Here is a 22486-nt window from a genome sequence, read left to right as displayed (position 1 = left end):
CCGGAAGTGGGTGTACCACTCCGTTTATGTATGTTTCTGATTTGATATTGCTAAAAAAGGTTCCAAATTTGAACATTTTTGGGTTTGAAGACTCTCTTAAAAAAATATTTAAAATTTCTAGACCACACAAATTCAGTCAAAATTTGCAGAAATACGTACGTTTGAAAATTTGATATCGTTTTACAAAATTGAACATTTTGATATAGTTTTGGACCAAAAACGAAACCCTGGTGTACACTTCGGATGAGAAACAATAAATCATTAGTGGTACAGGCAATTGACGCCTTTTCATTTTTAAAGGTATCTTACAGGTTCTCTGTCATAGTACTACTACAAAATGCACATGGGTTTGGTTAAAATTGGTTCGTGTGCAAAATTCAATGGTAGCTGGAATACGTTCCTTTGTAGCAATGTATTATAACCAGAAACATATGTACATAACCTGTGGATATGTATATGTTTCTTGTATAATGATATAAATTAAACATATGTTTTATGATAAAGGTAGGTTTATGCTGTCCTATTTCAATGTAAAAATAAATGACCCTGTACAGTGGCATAGGAAGATGAAACGTAATGGGGGGCAAAGGTCCTCAATATTTTTGGTGTTTGGAGGGTACGGGGGTCTCCCCCGTACAATTTAGAATGCCAGAAACGAGTTAATTTACGATGTTTTTTGTTGAATTTGCGAAAGCCGAAGGCACGAGATTTTTGTGTTTGGTGGGTCCGGGTTCATTTTGTGATTTTGCGAGCGCCGAAGTTGCGAGATTTTGGTATTTGGTGGTGGTGGGGGTCCGGGGGTCTCCCCCGGGAACAAAAATTACGATTTAAAATGGCTGAGATGAGTAATTACAATGCATTTTGGTGATTTTAACGCGTTCTTAACACGGTAATTGTTCGATATAAGGTTACCTGCATTTAGAAATGATATGTGTTTAGTAGTGTAAAGAGATAGTGACGAATCCTTCTCACTTATAAATCCTTGCTTGTATGTATAAACACCATCATTAAACATCTCCCGCTAGAGATTACAGACCTATTTAATTTTTGTTTTTTTAATGTATAGGTATATGTATATATATATATATATGTACAAAAATATAACATATATATACTGTTGTTTTTCTTAATAATAATAAAAGAGATTTTGATAAATTTGATACATAAAAGTGTTTACAAATCATAATAACAGAGATTTTGATAAATTTGATACATAAAAGTGTTTACAAATCTCTAGGCCTAACCAAAAATGGGCTGGTATAAAATAACCAATCAAAACAATTGTTTCATATTAATCCGCTTTCTGCAGACATTGAAAAAATAGTTCTCAATTAAAATCATAATAATACATACATAGTATATAGTCCTCAAATTACTTTTATAAATACGTGTAAAATAATGTTATAATTTAAGTATTTGCCACAATATAATGACATTATGTTAGCATAAAAAACGAGCCTGTTTTCCTGCGCACCAATTTCCGGTTACTGTCAAGGAAAGTCAAAACACGCCTAGACCACGTTGTGTTTGGACGTAGGCAAACACCTCTCTGACTTACGATGGATTTCGTCCAAGAATCCAAGCCCAAAGTGATGTGGCAGCCAGATCGGACAAAGCAAACTAAAATGGACAAACTTCGTAAACGGATAAATGAAAAATACAATGTTGATTTACGTAAGTCATGCCACGTCAACGCTGTAATTTATTGACATTGGCAGTCGATTGTATTGAATTACCTCCCTTTATACAGTAAAGTTGTGTTGTGTTGCCTTGAAAAACATGTAAACGTTTAGAAGTGAACCATTCCTATTTTTAACATGGAAGTGATTCATGCATTGTGTTTCTATTTCGGCATTGACATTCACGTTAAAAGGATTGTTATTTTGATATTTAATCATGACAAAAAAAAAAAAAATGAAAGAATATTAAAAAAAAAAAAAAATTAGTGTGCATATAAAGCCCCTTTCCCATTGAAAAATAAGAAAACAACGAAAAACAAACAGAAATTAAAAAAAAACATTTGTAATTTTCCAGTGTTATGTGAAGAATACAAAAATATCTTTAAAATAAACAGATTTCAATGAAGATCAATGACAATGTAACGAGGAATGTTAAAGATGCTCCACCGCTGACAAATGGTATTTTTTCACTATCTAAAACAGGAGTAGACGATTTAGTGTTCTTCTTCAGTTACAAAAGTTACTTAATTTACACCATTACCACAATTGAAAAGTTTGAGCTTCTAATTTTAATTCAAGTTAAAAGTATGAAAAATAATTAATTACATCCCGAAAAAATTCCGTGGCACTATATATATCCTATATTGAATGAAGTACTGATTGCGCATGCAACAAAAGCAAAATTAATTGTTTTATATTATTTTTTGTGTTAATTAGACACATACATACATGATTAAACACCAATTATTGTTCAAATGATCAATATCATTTATGCCCTGTCAGCGGTGAAGTATCTTTAAAAATGTATAGGCTCCTGAAAAAATACTTCAGAGTTTATTAGTAAATTTAATTAAGTATAAATATCTAGGACATCATTTTCATAATAACACGTACCTAAATTATTGTTTATATTCACAAGTAGTACTTAGGTACGTCACCTTTTCCCTTTTTATCATTACCTTAAAAGTCTCTTACATTTTTGATCTGACACGTGTATAAAAAAGCCAGCTGGATGTAAGTGAAAAAATACTAAATATATAATTCATAGGGAAATAATAGCAGTGACAAATACTGATTATATCCCTTAAGTGTAATTATATAAATGTACCTTCATATTCAACATACAGTGTGTTATAATTAGACCACAGGCACTTGCAGATCATATAAAGGTGCTGTAAAAATATTCTATTATGGCCCTTTCCAGAGGGAACTGTTCTCCTATAGTGTTGTCTGGCGACGTATAGTCCCCGAGTCGAAGAACTGTTCTGGAGGGAAAGGGCCATAATAGATTTAGTACGTCACATGACATTCATTATGACGTCATATATTTGGTCGCATGCTCATTCCCGGGGGAATATAATTTGGTATAGTTCCCGTAGTCAGGTAAAGTCTCCAAGAAGAACCATGAACTGTCACAAAATAGACCATGGCTGTTATCGCATCATATTTCTAGTAATTATCATGTGATGTACTAAAACGGAATAGGGCTACTGGTACGTAATGCTCTCCATTATATTGTTAACCAATAGCCCTATTCAGTTGTGCTTTTACAGCTACTTTATATATATATGATCTGCAAGCGTTTGAACCTCACCAGTGCTTGTCAAAAATCTAATGACCAATTCTGAATTTGCCCTTATTATCAATAATATAAGCTGCCTTTTAAAAATTTTATTCCGTCTTTGCTTATTGCAGAGTTACCTCCCTTGATGGTAGGTATCCATTGTGACATCATTATTTTGTGACTGAAATTCACGTCATTTTCACTGAAAAGTATGATGTCACAGGTCACAATCACTACGTACCCACAGGGGCTGATAACTATGTAACAGGTGTTTTATGTTACAGAGACATACAGTGCTTTTCATAGATGGTCATGTGACCATTATGCTGAATTCTGGGAAGAGGTTTGGAGCTTCACAGATATCATCCATTCCAAGCCCCATAACAAGGTCAGTTAAGTTATTGTACAAGATTGCAGTCATCAAACACACTTCTGACTTAATTAGAAGAGAATTCTTAGATCTATAACTAAATGTGTTATTATTTAGAATTTGAAAAAAAGATCAACAAAGCTGAAAGTGATATAATATATATATGTTTATGAATTTGTGAGTCTGTGTTGGACGTACAGGTATGCAGGAATTCTTTCAAATATTGTACTATATAATACAATATGGTATGTAACGTGAAGCAGTACATGTATTGGAAAAATATTTGTTTAATATTTAAACCATACTTTTAATGAACTACGAAACTAATGATGTTTTACGATTTTTGTTTAAACACATGCAAGGCATATAGATATGTTCAAGATCAATTGGAACAAATTAAAGACATTATTTTAAACAGTTTTAAATTGGACCAATTTTTTTAGTATATAATTAGTATACAATATTTATCAAAAGAATGATCTTGACCATCTTGGAATAACTCATGATTATTCATCCCTAAAATGTTATAATGGACTGGTCTAGTCTTTGATTTAGTAGATCCTAAATGTATTTTCAGGGGTGAATGAGTTAATGTCTGCAGATAATCCTGTAGTATGAACAAGTTCCTGGTTTCTATTGGTGATATTTTGCTGTAGGTTGTAGATACCAATAAAGGCATTGCTGAAAATCCGGAATGGTTTGAAGGAGCACGGTTAAACTTTGCTGAAAACCTGCTGCGTTACAACGATGACAGAACAGCGATTTATTGTACAGGTAATGATTATTATCTATGTATATATTTACATTTACATTTTTCTTTGATATATAACCTTACCAACTGGGAAATCATTCAATCTTGTGTAAACACAGTTGGTTGTTGCGCAAGAATACATACACTGACACACTGACTTCTGCCGGTAGTATTAATGTGCATCAGATTTAGCCTATATTGTTTCTGTATTTTTAATTTTCCAATTAAGCAATTTGAATGTAATGTGTATCTTAAATTATAATTCAGAAAATATAATATTTGAGAAATATTGCATCAATGGAATGAAAAAGATAAGGTTATTGTGGAACAATATTTTGTGTACAGTCAAACCTGCTCTAACGACCGCCTGTATATAACGACCGCCTGTCTATAACGACCGGTTTTTAGACTCCCCGTGCGTTTTTACTATATAATGGCACTCTGCATAACGACCACCTGTCTAATGTGGCTAACGACCGGTCGTTTTAGCCCCGTCAAAGTTGTATAACGACCGGTCGCTGAGATCGACTTTTCGAGTACCGAGTACAGTGTATGTGTGTAGTAGCGTCCCTTTGACCTACTTCCGGTAATTAACTCCCTTTGTAAGCAAATGGCAGCCATTACTGAAGCCCAAGCTATTGAATTGTTTATACAGTACTGTTTGGTTTATATAACCTAGCGGTCGTAAGATTTGAGGTACAAATATGGTTGCCAACTTAAGGATGGAAGTTTTAACGACCGTTTATGCCTATCAAAGACTGAAATTATGTTTGGTCGCGAACGCCATGTGCACGAAAAGATCACACTCGTAAAGCGTGATTTTGAAGCCACAAACTCGGATGATACGGTAAGGCAAAATAAAACATGCCGGTTTATTTAATGTGTTCCGTTATTCATTGTCGATATTTAGCATTGTTTTATTACTAAGAACTGGCCTGTACTTTAGCTATTTCAAATTAGGCCAATAAATTTACGTTCTTCTTCTTTACGATTAGAGTCAGTCGGATTATCGCCCGTTGTGACCCGGGTATATTCTCGGCGTGTTTATGAATAAAATACGGTCCCATTTCTTGGTAGAAATGTTACTGAAAGTTAATATGTGTACCTGCATTGTGATTTTAATAGTTTTGAGACTGTATATTGTGAGAAAACGCCTCCAAATCGATCTTTCATGTTCCGAGATTAATCCGTCAAAACTGGTTACACGGCAACATTACATACGACTTGCCAGCGAGAATGTTTTGTAAAAAAATATTACACGCTTACATTGTCTGAAAATAATCGTTCACAGATAATTCCAGGCCATGTGAAGTCAGTAATTAGGTAATGATTATGTTCACTGAAAAAATCTATATATGAAAACGAGTTGATTTTGTTATGATCGAAATTTCCCGATTGCATTAAAATAAAACGAACACAAATCACGAAATATATTGACACAATTATTTCTTAAATAATGCATGGCAATAAAATATATAAACATCCAGTACAGGTCTGTTTTTGTATTAATACAATTCTGTTTTATTTACTGGCTCGTTGGTTGGCACGAAAGACCCAACCTGTCTATAAAGGCAAACCTGTCTATAGTGACCGCTGTCTCCCCTTCAGTGGTCGTTATAGACAGGTTTGGTACTTTCTGAACTTGACAACATTTCACGCCAAATTGGAGCTAGCTGCTCCGGTATTACATCAATTGACCGGCTGTTACATCAAATGTATAAAGTTGTAAAGACAAAATTTTTAATTTATCAGATCATTAAATTTTAAGAAATTGTCCTTCGGAATTGTAAATATAAGGAATGATGTGTAAACTGCATTTGTTGGACAGGTATTTCAACATGATTCATGTAGCATTTAAGATATCTGTCCAACAAATGCATTTTAAACTAACACACTGGGAATTGAGTACTGGCATCGGAAACCATTTTTTCTTATCAGTCAGTGTTTTATTTTTTTAAATTTACATTTGAACTGATCATTATCTAGTTGTGAGATTTCAGATTAAAATGACAGTCTAAAGGTATGGTGTGCCAGCGGTCTTCATATGTACAAGTTTGACTGTATACTAAGTAAGATGTAACATGGTGACATTTTAAATGTACAGGGGAAGGAATGTCGATAACCGAGAAGAAAAAATCATTCCGTGAACTAAGGGACTCTGTAGCAGTTTATGCTGCTGCTTTGAGGAGACTTGGTGTAGAGAAGGGGGACAGAGTAGTTGGTAAGTGTGTAGTCCGTCAGCACATGATCATAGATCAGATTTATGTGAGTTTGTGTTGTAATATCTGATCTGGTGTTTTTGTATTTGATAAAATATAACAACATGTTACATGCCATATTGTCATGATTACATAGCACATTGGTTTATTTCTCTTTATCCTCTGTGTCAGTCTGATATACTTGTTGTATATATATATACATGTACATGTAATGCTTCTTTTTAATGGTGATTCAACATGAATATATAACAAGTTTTCAGAATAATTTTATTGTCAAGTTAAAAATGGATAAATTAAACCATCTGACAATGAAAATAACGGCGAATAATAGTGAGTGAATGTTTATGTTAATATATGTCTATATAATGGTAAAATTTATTGGAAAAAAAAAAAACAAATTTCTTCATTTATATGCTGGTTTTGAAAGCAATATTACAGTTTAAGGATTTTTCCTTAATTTAACTTAATCCTTTCGTGTGGGTAATTTTTAAGATAAGGAGTTTCCATATTGATGAACTTTTACCCAGATGACCTTGCTATGATGACCTGTGATCTCAGATCTATGACCTGTGTTGTTTTACCAGGTTACATCCCTAACTGTACAGAAGCTGTGGAGGCTATGTTAGCCACGGCCAGTATAGGAGCAGTGTGGAGCTCCACCTCGCCAGACTTCGGTGTCCAGGTAACTACAGTAAAACCTTAATGACCACCTCTGTATAAAGACCACCTGCTTATAAAGACCACTATCTTAGAATATGTCCATTTATAACACATTATGACCTGTGTATAAAGACCATCTGCCTATACAGACTACTTTTCCCTTGAACCATGGGTGGTCTTTATAGACAGGTTTAATGTACTGTTAAATTAACTGAAGGATACTCCTCTAGTAGTAATTAATACATGAGGGTTAATTAGATGTTCCAAGATATTACCGCTTGTCCTCCACATCTAGGTTATGAGTTTGATGTGGAGTACTTACCAGGTCCTGACTATAGATCGGTAGTTTTTCTCCAGACACTCTGGGTTTCCTCAGAGGACGTTAATGTCAGAATCAATACTTACCCCCAAGGGTAGGTAACTCTATAATATGTAAATACGGAATAGAGTTTCCGACAACAGCTGAGTCACAGTAGCAATTCTGTCCTCACATACATAGCCATATATAAACAACAATATGAAAAACAGTCTCTAAAATTCATTAACATTTGAGAAAGGAGATTTTTGTGAGATGAATTAAAAAAAATGTTATGCAATCATGGTTTATTCATGAAATTATCTCCTAGAATTTGCACCGTCGGTATAATGACATACATGTATATCTGATCATTTTATTTCTCTCTGTGATAGGGGGTTCTCGACAGATTTTCACAGATCCGTCCAAAGATCATTTTCAGTGTGAATGCCGTCTGGTACAATGGAAAGGTACATAGGCACATAGACAAACTACATCAGGTTGTACAGGGTTTACCGGACCTGGAGAAAGTGGTCGTCATTCCGTTTGTACCCGACGCTGACTGTGATATCTCTGAATTCTCTAAGGGGTGAGTCTAGCAGGATGGTAAGCTAGCTTGGCCTCGAGTATTCAGTAACATATGTTGAACAATTATTGGTTAAAGCGTGCAGATTTCTGAAGAAATTTGCCAATCATATTTGAAAGTGTTCTAGGAGCATGATGCATAGTATGCTGTAATTATACCTGTTGGGTACAACAGATCAAATTATAATCAATTATAATGTATCCAGATTCTAAAAGCAGGGGATATGAATTAAATGAATTTGCTTGAAAAAAATTGAAAGTCATTTTGGTTTAGACACCTACTTTTAAAGGTTGATGTATTAGATACTAGCTATTGATGTTGAATTCTTGATTTTGTTTTTGTTGTGTTTTATCTGAGTCCCTAAACTTCTGATTTTGTTGTAGTTGTGTATTAACTTCTAATTTTGTTGTAGTTGTGTATTAACTTCTGATTTTGTTGTAGTTGTGTATTATCCGAGTTCCTTAACTTGCCTGATGACCAGGTACCAGAGCTCACCTTTGAACAAGTGCCATTTAATCATCCATTATTCATCATGTATTCATCCGGCACCACTGGAGTTCCCAAGTGTATGGTGCACTCGGTTGGGGTAAGGAAAGTTTTCAAGTAGATTATTTTTGGGACTATAAGTCACACACCGTATAAGTTGCAGAGGTGTTTTTTTTTTTTTTGGTTTTTGTACAGGTTTGAGCTGCATCGGAATATAAGCCATGGCTAATACTAACTGTAATCTGTGTGTCTATAAAGATATGGGACTTTAAAAACTTTCCAAACCATTTTATAATTGTCTTTAATACATATACGCAGATATTGAACTTCCTATCAGACTTTTCATGTCCCTCAACCAACCAAGTCTCTTATTGCGCAGACATTTTTTCACCGTTCTAAAAAATTACATGTGTTATGTGAATTGCATAACTTATGATAGATTTGTTTACTGTTTATATATACAGGTAAAACATTTGTTACAGGTAAAAATGATGTGTGTGTTTTTTTTATCATTTCAGGGAACTTTACTAAAACATATGGAGGAACATGTCATACAAAGTGATATGACCCGCGACGATGTCATGCTCTACTACTCCACGGTATGTGTGTTAATCTTTGTTATCATATTGTCTTACTTTGTTTATTTCTTACTGTTTAAAGTATGGGGTGGAGTAATATTAATAGCAAATTTCTGGTTTCCCAAGACTTGTCTATTTCCTGAGGCGTAATCATGCAGTGATCGCAGTGAACCCAGTAAGCTATATATCTTTGGGTAAAAAATCACTATATCCACCTGAAAAATGGTCTAGGGTTGATGGAAATATAGAAGTTTTTGGTTTCCCTAGACATGTCTATTTCCAGAGGCGTAATCATGCAGTGAACCCTCAAAAGTTATATGTCATTAGGTTGATAAATCACTATATCCACCTGAAAAAAGGTCTATAATTGTACATCTAGCATCTTTCTTTGTTATTAATAAAAAAACATGTCAAATCTTTTGGGGGTAGTGGTTTTAGATTTCTTAAAATAGTTATTAGTATTTATAATATTTTCCTGTGATATACCTATCTATGTATTACCACTTTTTTTACCTATTAATTAATTAAGATTATATTTAAATTACTTGTTAATAAGTTATACTTACCTTTGGTACAGGTGGGGTGGATGATGTGGAACTGGCTGGTGTCTGTCCTTGCGGTAGGAGCCGCTATCGTGCTGTACGATGGATCACCACTTGTACCTCACGATAACATTCTCTGGGATATTGTCGACAAACTCGGGTAGGTTTTTGTCACGGCTGGTTAACATTATTCTTAAATCCCCTATCATTCATTGATTTATAACCAGTTTTAGATGTAAGAGATTTGTCAGTCAATTCCTAGATAATGACAGATTGTGCGAGGTAATTTTTTTAACAAAAGTACCAAGGATGAAGTGGTTAATACCTACATGTACATGTAGTTCAAACACTGGCTAGTTCTCATCTCAAGGCTTTCTTTAGGGGATAATTCTGACATGTTGTGTTTGTACAGGGTAACATTTCTTGGCAGCAGTGCTAAGTGGTTGTCTGTTATGGAGGATAAGGGTCTCACACCAGGTAAGTCCCCTTCCGATAAAGGGAGGTAATTATCACATAAGCATTCTTTGGTCTCGTTCTTCTTCTAAACTGTTAAGAAATCTTAATAAAAGTTGTATTAATAAAATCAACATATATAAACAGTGCACTACTTGAAGCTTTGATGGATGGGGTAATATGGAAATTATATTGGGTCCATGAAAAATATTGTATTGGGTCAATGAAAAATGTTGGTTAGCCAAAAGGGGATAAATAATGATGTATGGTTAAGTTGCCTGTTTATCATTTTATAGGTTCCACACACAAGTTGACCTCTTTGAAGGCTATCTTGTCGACAGGCTCTCCCCTGAAGCCTCAGAGCTACGACTACGTTTACAGTAAGATCAAGGAGGACCTTCTCCTGGCCTCCATCTCCGGAGGTACGGACATCATCGCCTGCTTCATGGGTCAGAATTGGACCGTACCAGTGTATCGTGGCGAGGTCCAGGGATTCGTACTTGGTTGTGATATGGAGGCGTGGGACGACTCGGGTGAGCGTTTGATAGATAGGAGCCATTGTATAGTATCAGATTAGCTAAGATGTCTGGCCACCATTTATAAATAAATTGTCTCGAAAATGTTTAAACGCCAGGTTAAGTATACTTCAACAAGTTCATATTGTGAAATTAAATCTCCTTGAAAATGTCATTATGTATGAAAATGGGAAATCAGGTTACTGTGAAGAGCTAGTTTACAGTGAGCTGAAACAACCCTGTGTACATGGGGCAGTTACCACGTTTTTTTGACAGTATATATATCAACAATTTTTGTGCTGGTTTTGCACATAGTATTACATACTCATCCAGAAGTGAGAGTTTATGTATCTGTAAACAATTCATCAGTATCCAGAGTTCATGTAGTGCTAAATACCTAACCTTTACCAGTCACATAATATCATATCCAGACTTTATTTGTAAGTTATATGTTGTACTAACTAAATTAGATTGGAAAAAAAATTCAGATTATCATTCAGGTTTAATACCGGTATTTATCTGTGTAACATCAAAACCTATGCATTGCAAGTATTGTAATTCTCAAGATGTTGGTAACATTTGGTGGTGAATAAAATATCAAAAGTTCTTCTTGATTTTTCAGCACATATTAATTACTCTATACATTGTGAACACTACAAACTTAAGCATATATTATGTGTTATTCCCCAGGTAAGCCTGTATACAACGAGAGTGGAGAGTTAGTGTGCCGTACACCCTTCCCTTCCATGCCTGTTTTCTTTTGGAATGATTCTGATGGGACAAAGTACCAGAAAGCCTACTTCAGCATGTACAAAGGTAAGTCCTTGTCTGTGTGCATTTGCTTCTACATCATCTCAAACTTTTGTATCTTTGAGCCAAAGTATCTTGTAACTTCGTTGGTTTTAGCAAAACAAAATAGGAATTCAAATGCACTTTTATTTGTCATAACTTAATTACATTCAAATGTGTCTTATAAAGGACACAAAACGGAATAGCAAAGATATCCTTTATAGACAGGTGTCCTTTATACAGAGGTCAATTATATAGTTAATTGCACTAAATGGGGTTGATGAGTTTGTCCTCTTTAGACAGGTGTCCTTTATACAAAGTTCAATTATATAGTTACAGGGTTTTTGCCAGGCCTTTATAGGGTCCGGTAAACGGACCCATTCCCAATTGAAAAATAGCACTGTATTTTCCCAAATTCAGTCACTATTCTGTCCCAATCATAGCATTAAGTTAAAACCGCATTTCTGTACCTCCGGTAACTAGCTTATTTTAACATGCGATTTCCTGATTTCACAGCCAGAAAGAAAGCGCAAATAAATTGCCTCGAAAAGTGTTTTAAACTCCAGGTTTCAGTATACTTCAAGTCCCAGATTGTGAAATTAAATCTCCTTGAAAATGTCATAAGGTATGGCCATGAAAATGCGAAATCAAGTCAACTTGAGGAGCTAGTTTATAGTGAGCTGAAACAGCCTTGTGTACATGGGGTAGTTACCATGTTTTTTGACAGTATATATCAACAGTTTGTATGCTGGATTTCCACATACTATTACATCCTCATCCAGAAGTGAGAGTTTATGTATCTATAAGCATTTTATCAGTATCCAGAGTTCATGTAGTGCTAAATACCTAACCTTACTAGACTTTATATGTAAGTTATATGTTGTACTAACTAAATTAGATCGAGAAAAAAATGAAGATAATCATTCAGATTACCAGTATTTATCTGTGTAACAATAAAACCTATACATCCTAAGTATTGTTATTGTCAAGATGTTGGTAACATTTGGTGTGAATAAAATATTAAAAGTTCTTCTTGATTTTTTAGCAGATATTGATTACTTTATACATTGTAAACACAACAAACTTAAGTATATATTATATTAGTGTTATTCCCCAGGTAAGCCTGTGTACAATGAGAGTGGAGAGTTAGTGTGCCGTACACCCTTCCCTTCCATGCCTGTTTTCTTTTGGAATGATCCTGATGGGACAAAGTACCAGAAAGCCTACTTCAGCATGTACAAAGGTAAGTCCTTGTCTGTATGCATTTGCTTCTACATCAACTCAAACTTTTGTAACTTTGAGCCAAAGTATCTTGTAACTTCGTTGGTTTTAGCAAAACAAAATAGGAATTCAAATGCACTTTTATTTGTCATAACTTAATTACATTCAAATGTGTCTTATAAAGGACACCAAACGGAATAGCAAAGATATCCTTTATAGACAGTGTGTCCTTTATAAAGTTATGACAAATGGGGTTGATGAGTTTGTCCAGACAGGTGTCCTTTATATATAGTTCAAATTGCACTAAATGGGGTTGATGAGTCTGTCCTCTTAGACAGGTGTCCTTTTATAGAGGTGTCTTAGGTCAATTATATAGTTAATTGCACTAAATGGGGTTGACGAGTCTGTCCTCTAAAGAAAGGTGTCCTTTATACAGAGGTGTCATTTAAATAATGGTGTCCTTTATAGCAGGTTTGGCTGAAACTGTGGCTTAGTATCTATACTTTAGAAAGATAAGTGCACTGAATGGGGTTGATGCATGGGTCTGACCTTTATAAATAGGTGTCCTTTATATAGAGTTGTCCTTTACAGCAGGTTTGGGTGAAACCATGGCTTAGTAGCTATACTTTGGAAAGATAAGTGTTGTTTAATAATTGTCATTTAATATTCTAGATACCTGGGCACATGGAGACTTCTGTTGTGTAAACAAAGAAACTGGTGGCATCATCATGCTGGGACGGAGGTAAGTAAACCAGAAGGGAAGGAAAGGACAACACAAATTGGTCATTTCATAAATTTTCAGAAAATTATAAAAGAAATATACAAATAATCACAATCTGAACATACATATCAATAATATTTCATGGAGACTAAAAAAATGAAAAAGTGAATGACAAGGTTTATTAAAACTGGAATTGTTTTTGTTTTAGTGATGGTGTGCTGAATCCTAATGGAGTTAGGTTTGGTAGTGCTGAAATCTACAATGTTGGTAAGATTTTATTTCTTTCAAAGTTAATCGGTTTTCACATGAATTTTATACTACATTCTCCTACTGTGGTATAGTTGTGTAATGGGATGATAGTTATGTCCTCTATATGAAATTTTGGAGCAAGAGGGGAATAAAGTGTTACCCTGTCCCTGTGCTCTGTCCATCTCCTCAATTTAGAGTTACTTTTAATCCCACCGAATTCGGGAATTCCTTACAGAATTGTTGAAAAGTCGTATGGATTTACATAGTGTATGATGTGTATGATGATAAATAACACTTCTACAGGGTGTTTAGTGAAAATAAACCCCTGTGAATAAGTTCCAACCCGTAAATCATGAAATTTACATCTTCAAAATTATCAATTGTACAGTCTCCAAAATACATTATATTGTTGTCTTGTTATAGTTGAGTCCTTCAAGGAGATAGATGACAGTGTATGTGTGGCACAGAGAAAGTCAGACTTATCAGAGGAAAGGGTTGTTTTGTTTGTCAAGATGGCCAAGGAAGGTGTCTTCAACCAGGAACTTGTGAAAAGCATCAAAACCAGAATACGAGCTGAACTATCAGCGAGACATGTGCCGTCTGTTGTCCTGGAAACACTTGCAATACCGGTAGGTGGCGCTCACCCAAAATGTTTAAAATGCTTTAAACCAAATTTCTCAATTGTTTTCGCGAATTTAGTGGAAAAAAGAAATACTCGAAAATTTATTTCAGGGAATTAACAACATCTTAAATTCTTGCACAATTGAAATGAAAGGTATTTCCATTCAATTTTAAATTATCGAAGTTTAATCTCTGTTAAAACCTTTGAAATGGAAATCGCAAGATTTTGTATACATAGCATAGATATAGATAGTAAAGTATATACATCATCAATGGTAATGAGTTATCCCCCCTTTGTTTTCACAGTACACCATCCGTGGTAATGAGTTACTCCCCCTTAGTTTTCACAGTACACCAACAGTGGTAATGAGTTATCCCCCTTTGTATTCACAGCACACTATCGGTGGTATTGAGTAATCTCCCTTTGTATTTGCAGTACACTATCAGTGGTAAGAAGGTTGAAGTAGCAGTACGAAGAGCCATACATGGTCAGGCTGTACCTCAACAGGGGGCGCTATCAAATCCAGACTGTTTACAGGCCTACTACAACTTACAGGAGCTACAAGGATTCTAAAGACTGTGAAATCAGAGCTTCTGATAGGCTAATGAACACTGAACACTGATTGGCTAACTACAGAAGCTACAGAAATACCGAAGACAATTGAACAAATCTTCTGATTGGCTACCTATTTGTAATCTTCTTTTTTAGCAGGGTGTATTTTTCCTTTGGCTCTATAATATGTACTATTATATTTAAAAAGTTATTTAAAAGGTAAATCAATTTTGCAATTTTGACTTTAATATTTACCTGTGAAGTAAATATTCAATTAGTGAAAATTTAGTGATGTGGTATTCAGAGTAAATATGATTTACAAACTTCTTGTTTCATCATGGATATTTATAAAAAATTTTTTTTAACTCAAAAGTGTCCTGTGAAATACATATGAATGTTATATGTTTATAAATCCACAAATAATATCTATGATGTGAAACTGTGATGTATTTTTGTGTTTTGTATTTATACGGAGTTATCTTTCCTGTGGGTCGATGGTCATCTCGTTTTTGTTAAGGCAATGTAATATTCCTTGGAGAGTGACATAACAATCAAAAGCTTTCCTCAAGTGCAGATAACTCTATCATGTGTTGTGACGATAACCAAATATACAATCAGTAGTGACTACATTCCTTAAAGTTATGTACATATGTATTTGTATTTATAACTGTACATGTATTACTGTAACAGCATTATACAAAATGAATTATTACTATAAAAATACTTATTTTAGCGCGCTTGCAGAAAACTGTAAATTATGATTTACTAGCAGAGACATAATTTAGTGTGATTCTGTGGTTCTTTACCAGAATAATTCTTTTACAAAATTTAGCATGTACATGAATTAGTACTTCAAAGACAGCACGAAAAGTGCTGAAATAAAACTACCACTAAAATAAGTATGATTACAGTATATTCAATCAAATCATGTACTTTCTCTCTGATTTATACACTATAAGGATATGTCTTGTTTATGTCTGAAGAAAATGACATACCTATCTTCATTGATATCTATTAATAATTATATTTATTAATTACATTTTTATGGTAATTATTAAAATTTTTAGCTTAAAGCAATTTGATGACTTAAGCATTAACTATATTTTCAATAAGCACCTAATTTTATTTAAAGATGCTCCACCGCTGACAAATGGTATTTTTTCACTAACAAAAACAGGAGCAGACGATTTGGTATTTTTCTTCAGTTACAAAAGTTACTTACTTAACACCATTACCACAATTGAAAAGTTTGAGCTTCTAATTTTACTTCAAGTTAAAAATATGAAAAATAATTAATTGCACCCAGAAAAAATTCTGTGGCACTATATCCTATATGGAATGAAGTACTGATTGCGCATGCACCAAAGATGAAATAAATTATTTTATACTATTTTTGTGTTAATTAGGCATATGAATACACAATTAAACACCAATTAATGTTCAAATGATGAATATCATTTATGCTCTGCCGGCGGTGGAGCATCTTCAATTTTTTCAGATATGTCATGTCTAAATAATGATAGTCTTATGTTGAATATTTAATAATCTTTCGCATCATTCTTACTCACATAGTGTGTCTACTTAATATGAACAATAGATACTCGTGTATAACTATGCAAGATGTCAAAATCACTTTTACCTGAAATAAGATCAAAGATTATTTTCCCACTCTGCCAACATATGTTTCGGACAAGAATATGGAGGAAGGCAATTCTCTTCAGTCCCGTCCCGTTTACTTTCGCATTTTTATCTCAAACAACTTTTTCTAGTTGTATTTACAGATATTTATCAGTATGTGTTAACATTGTTCAAGACAGCTTACATATATTAGTTTGAATAGTATTATTAGACTTGTTACAGGTCAATGTTAAAATGTTTCAAGACATGTTTAATGTAAAAAAGATCATAATTAATTTTTATGTACAATTGTATCTACAAGAGGCATGTTTTTAGTTCACAAAAACAAATTTCCTATTTTCATTGCATATCATTTGAACACATCATCACTCAAGATTGCCTTTTGCCTATGACAAGCAGCCATTTTGAATTCGGATGTTGAAATTTTGTACATTTATTTCTCAAGCATTGATAGGATCTGTCTCAAATTTCTTGCGTGGACTACCTAGGGCCTTATACCATTGTCATGCATATTGCATTTTGGGACCAAGTGAATATTAGTAAGATTAAGTTTGTCGCCATTACTTCTTTCAAACGATGTACATTTTGCAAATCTAAACTTTGTTATCGTTATTTGGCTTTAATTTTAATTGTAGGTTGGCAATTTTAGTTTGTGATTGATAAGAATGAAAACATAAATGATTTGTGGAAAGCTTTATATTTTTCATAAAGAATAAGGAGAGAGGATCCCTCTTACAATATTTACTGATATAGAATGTTCTTTGGTGCATGTTAAAATCCGTCTGCTATCACTTGTTATAGCAAATCTTTAGTGGATATTAACTACCTGGTATTAATGTAGGTTAACAGGGTGTTATACAATTTACATTGCAATTAAAAACTGGCCATGTCAAAGAATATCTAACTGAATATAACATGTGCTTTTTAACTAGTGTTGTTAAATGCATTTTGTATGCTGTGAACTTTTAACAAAATTGTTCAAATTCTTCGTAACATTTTCTTTTATGAGGGTAAGATTATTAAAAAATTCACAAGTTCTTTTATGAGGGTGAGATTAATAAAAGTTTCAAAAATACGATTTATTGCTTTTTTTGTATGATGAAAAAATATTGAAAGTTTTTTTATGAAGGTTTTGTAATTCTTGAGAATTACAACCCATCCCCATCTTTATGACGTTTAAGATAAGATGTTTAAGAATCGATATTGTATAAATCTTGACTCTGACCGACTTCCGTGGGGCAGGAGGGATGGAGCCAGATAGGAGAAACAGGGGTACTTTAGTAATTCCTTAAAGGAACAATTCCGTGAGGCTAATTCTAGCTGTTAAATAACCACAAAGCAAATTGACATAAATGTGTTGTTCTTTATTCCTTATGAAACATATAACAAGAAATATTGACAAATTTCATGACATTCTTAATGATTTTGTTTGATACCGTTGAAATTCCAAATCGTTGATCAATACTATTAAGCAGGTACAACATACATGTACGCTGTACCCATACCCGAGCCAAAGTAACGCATGTGAAACAAATTCAATACATAACTACTGAGGAGTTGATGAAATTATTTCTAGAGAAGAACATACATCTAATAAGGTAAACACACTACTGTAAGGGCTATTTGAGTAGTCCTAGACAAAGAAGTCTTTACTACACATGGCAAGGGTTAGGGTTTCGGCATACAAGACATCCGACCACTGTGTAATGGCGGGGATAGTAAGAAGAGTTTCACATTTCACAGGTACACAAAGATAAATTTCACTACAGTGTGGTATTTTCTGGCATATCCACAGTAAAACTTTTCTAACTAAAACTGTTTCCGAAAAATGTGCAAACTTTATATTACTACTGTACTCTTGACTGATTGTTCCTTTAAGAATATTACTAGTGATAAAGATCTGTACCGATTGTTATCAAATTTAGCCAGAAACACCCCTTGAGAAAAGGAAAGAGAGTTTGTACAATTCTTGGCTCTGACCTCCCTGTGAATGAAATGATGGGGTCAAATAGAGGAATTGGAGACTATTCCTTTAATTGCTACAGGTCATGAAGTTTTGTCTGGATTGTAACGTAACCCAAGGCCAGAAAATTACTGGGAAGGAGAGCAAGAGTTTGTACATCTTGACTCTGGCCTCATGGGGCAGAAGGGTCCGGGTCCAATGGGGGGAAAGAGGTACATGTGTTAATCCTTAAATCGTTACTAGTTAAAAAATTCTGCGCAGATTGTAAGTTGTAAACTTATCATCATCAACTGAACTGTTTACATGGACCAAACTTGACTGGTAGCAGATCAAGGCCCGGGGTTATTTAGTGCAAACAAAAAAACCCAATAAAATCCTTAATTCGACAGATTTGGTGCAAAAGAGAAAATACAACCAAGGAAGAGAAGACAACGGGGAATAACTGGCTTGAGGTCAAATCTGATACAGCTCGCAAAATAATACACTTCCATCTGAAGAAAGAAGGCCTGTGTTGTCTGAACTGCGCAGAAACATCCCGAGAAATGTTAAAGAAAGCTTAAAGAAGCAGACAATGAAACAGTGTGTAATATTTGCAGCCAACCGCTCCCACTTTACATCACATCCGGGCAGTAAAAGGTCTGGAGCACTAAGAGAAGAGAAGGGATAAGTATACATGTGTGTATGACTTGCAAAGCGATCCTAAGAAGGATTGGGAGCTGGGGAACATGTGATTCTTGATCATAGTCGAAGGAAGTATTGGATGTCATCAGGAACGCAAGAACAATGTCATCACAAGCGCCTACACGAATTCATGACAGTCGTCTGAGAGAATACGTCTTGATGGAGTTAGTGCAATGGAAGAACATGTACGAATGGTGTTACAAATGTACAACTACAGAACTAAGAAACTATGAAGTTAGCTGGAATTGAGAACGTCCTCGTCAGAAGAAGCTCATGGTATGACAATTGGAGTCTCAGAGACACAGTTCCAACTGCAGTCAGTCTACTACATATTGCCGACGCCATCTAACTAGGAAATGTGATCAATGGAGGCTGACTCGCCCTGTACTGTGTGGCATGACCGTAGCACCAATTTTCCTGCTTTCCATATATGCGATAGCCCCAAAAGTATGAAGATGCAAAGTTCACGATAGCCTGGTGTCCTCGACAGTACTTAAGACGCCACGTAGAGCAGCAGAAAGAGACCAAAGAGGGACAAAGGCGGTTTGAAATTCATCAATATCGTAAAGGCCGATGAAAAGAGTGGGAAAGGCAGTATGGAGGACAGTGGAGTGCTGGGTACAGCAGGAGTTTGGCTGTTTATGACAGATCTGAATGGTCGTGTGTAGTTTCTACCAGATATAGCGGTTACCAATCAAAGTTCAGGCATATAGTTATTTAGTCTCTATTGTCCAAGCAAGTTGTGTTGGATGAGCTGGCAATACAGTGGAAGGATCGAGGGTATCGATGACGGCTGTGAGTGAAAACATGCCATGCAGTCGTAATTGATGGCAGGCTGCCAGTGCAGCTCAGGTGGAGAGACGGTGTCTTCTTTTTGGAGATGGGTTCACTTCGCGTTTTATTTAGAGTACACTCAGATTTTTGCGTTATATTTCCAGAGTACACTCAGATTTTTGCGTTATATTTCCATAACATGAAAAGATATTTAAGTTAAGTACCGTGTGATCATGTTCTGAAGGTCATTTGTCCTTGATATTGGGTGTCCTGTGGTCACGTTCAGAAGGTCATTTGACCTTGGATTTCGGTGTCCTGTGGTCATGTTCAGAAGGTCATTTGCCCTTGGAGTTGGGTATTCTGCGGTCACGTTCAGAAGGTGATTTGTCCTTGAAGTTGGGTTTCCTTTGGTCACATTCAGATTATAAAGAGCCATTTGTCCATGGAGTTGGCTGTCCTGTGATCAACTTCAGAAGGTCATTTGTTTTTAGAGTTGGGTATCCTGCGGTCACGTTCAGAAGGTCATATGCCGTTGGGTGTCCTGTGGTCATGTTCAGAAGGTCATTTGCCCTTGGAGTTGGGTATCCTGCGGTCACGTTCAGAAGGTGATTTGTCCTTGAAGTTGGGTTTCCTTTGGTCACATTCAGATCATAAAGAGCCATTTGTCCATGGAATTGGCTGTCCTGTGATCAACTTCAGAAGGTCATTTGTTTTTAGATTTGGGTATCCTGCGGTCACGTTCAGAAGGTCATATGCCGTTGGGTTTCCTGCGGTCATGTTCAGAAGGTCATTTGCCCTTGGAGTTGGGTATCCTGCGGTCACGTTCAGAAGGTGATTTGTCCTTGAAGTTGGGTTTCCTTTGGTCACATTTCAGATCATTTGTCTTGGGTTCCTAAAGAGCCATTTGTCCATGGAATTGGCTGTCCTGTGATCAACTTCCGAAGGTCATTTGTTTTTAGAGTTGGGTATCCTGCGGTCACGTTCAGAAGGTCATATGTCGTTGGGTTTCCTGCGGTCATGTTCAGAAGGTCATTTGTCCTTGGATTTGGGGTATCAGAAGTCATTTGTCCTTGGACGGTTCAGAAGGTCATTTGTCCTTGGAGATGGATATCCTGTGGTCACGTTCAGAAGGTCATTTGTCCTTGGAGTTGGGGTATTCCTGCGGTCACTTTCAGAAGGTCATTTGTCGTTGGGTTCATGCGATCACGTTCAGAAGGTCATTTGTCTTTGGAGTTGGGTTTCCTTTGGTCATATTCAGATTATAAAGAGCCATTTGTCCAGGAGTTGGCTGTCCTGTGATCAACTTCAGAAGGTCATTTGTTTTTAGAGTTGGGTATCCTGCGGTCACGTTCAGAAGGTCATATGCCGTTGGGTTTCCTGCGGTCATGTTCAGAAGGTCATTTGTCCTTGGATTTGGGTATCCTGTTGTCACGTTCAGAAGGTCATTTGTCCTTGGAGATGGGTATCCTGTGGTCACCTTCAGAAGGTCATTTGTCGTTGGGTATCCTGCGGTCACTTTCAGAAGGTCATTTGTCGTTGGGTATCATGCGATCACGTTCAGAAGGTCATTTGTCCTTGGAGTTGGGTATCTGAGGTCACGTTCAGAAGGTCATTTGTCGTTGGGTTGGGTATCCTGCAGTCATGTTCAGAAGGTCATTTGTCCTTGGAGTTGGGTATCCTGCGGTCACGTTCAGAAGGTCATTTGTCCTTGGAGTTGGGTATCCTGGAATCATGTTCAGAAGGTCATTTGTCCTTGGAGTTGGGTGTCCTTTGGGTCACGTTCAGAAGGTCATTTGTCGTTGGGTATCCTGCAATCATGTTCAGAAGGTCATTTGTCCTTGGAGTTAGTTCAGAAGGTCATTTGTCCTTGGAGTTGGGTATCCTGTGGGGTCACGTTCAGAAGGTCGTTTGTTCATTGAGTTTGGTATAACTGTTGTTGTATTATGTCTATGATAAAATTCAAATTTACCTAGAGGGCAAATGTTGATTTTTTTTTTTAATTCTCACCGGCTAAAGTTTAGCTCTTGAATTCGTTTTTCACCGAATTCATTTTTCAAAGCATCTACCTAAAGATTATACCTATGGCATATTTTAAAAATCATTTCATCTTGAGAAATGTCGACAGAATTTAATCGATAACATGCCAAATATTTGGAGAAAACCGAACACCTGCTATTTGTTTTTCTCGAAAAATAATAATTTGTAGTCAAACTAATGAGTAAATACCATTATAAATGGATATCAGATAAATAATGAAGTACACGTACCTTTCATTAGCAAAAATTATTAAAAAAGAAAAGAAAATATGATCAAACGATCGAAGGACACAAGGGGTCCCTTGACACTGTGACATACCTAGAGTATTTATTAGCAAACATTATTCTAGACCCATTATGCCATTTTAAATCTGACAAAAAAGATTAAAGGTCCATTTAATTAACACTGCAAAAGAATAATAAAAAGAGTTGATGGAATTTACATTCCCAACTTTTGAAAATAACATTTGTTTATGAAATATGCCAATTTAAAAAAAATACATGTATTATTATAAAGTCTATATTATTTAGCGTTTGATTAA

At 35.3% G+C, this 22486-nt stretch overlaps 1 protein-coding gene across 2 annotated transcripts; it reads left to right on the top strand.

Moving 5' to 3' along the window:
- Nucleotides 1–1494: 1494 nt before the first annotated feature.
- LOC138331318 (acetoacetyl-CoA synthetase-like) lies at nt 1495–17565 on the top strand. Of its 2 annotated transcripts, none has more exons than XM_069278849.1 (16): nt 1495–1674; nt 3528–3631; nt 4270–4387; nt 6469–6585; nt 7168–7265; nt 7934–8127; nt 8566–8710; nt 9129–9209; nt 9766–9890; nt 10143–10207; nt 10480–10716; nt 12605–12730; nt 13381–13450; nt 13638–13696; nt 14102–14307; nt 14736–17565. In XM_069278849.1, exons 1-16 carry the CDS (start codon nt 1560–1562, stop codon nt 14871–14873), a joined length of 1998 nt encoding a protein of 665 aa, XP_069134950.1. In that variant the 5' UTR covers nt 1495–1559; the 3' UTR covers nt 14874–17565. The 2 variants fall into 2 exon arrangements, with proteins under 2 accessions (XP_069134950.1, XP_069134951.1); XM_069278850.1 differs by lacking the exon at nt 12605–12730 and adding an exon at nt 11389–11514.
- The last annotated feature ends 4921 nt before the right edge of the window (nt 17566–22486 follow it).

The sequence above is a fragment of the Argopecten irradians genome, chromosome 9, assembly GCF_041381155.1.
Source record: "Argopecten irradians isolate NY chromosome 9, Ai_NY, whole genome shotgun sequence".
Lineage (NCBI taxonomy): Eukaryota > Metazoa > Mollusca > Bivalvia > Pectinida > Pectinidae > Argopecten > Argopecten irradians.
This window is presented reverse-complemented; position numbering and strand designations above follow the sequence as displayed.

Coding starts and splice junctions, on each gene's coding strand:
- LOC138331318 (XM_069278849.1), top strand. CDS start 1,560: ATGGATTTCGTCCAAGAATCCAAGCCCAAAGTGATGTGGCAGCCAGAT. Junction 1,675..3,527: donor AAAATACAATGTTGATTTAC/GTAAGTCATGCC, acceptor TTTATGTTACAG/AGACATACAGTGCTTTTCAT. Junction 13,697..14,101: donor TGCTGAAATCTACAATGTTG/GTAAGATTTTAT, acceptor GTCTTGTTATAG/TTGAGTCCTTCAAGGAGATA.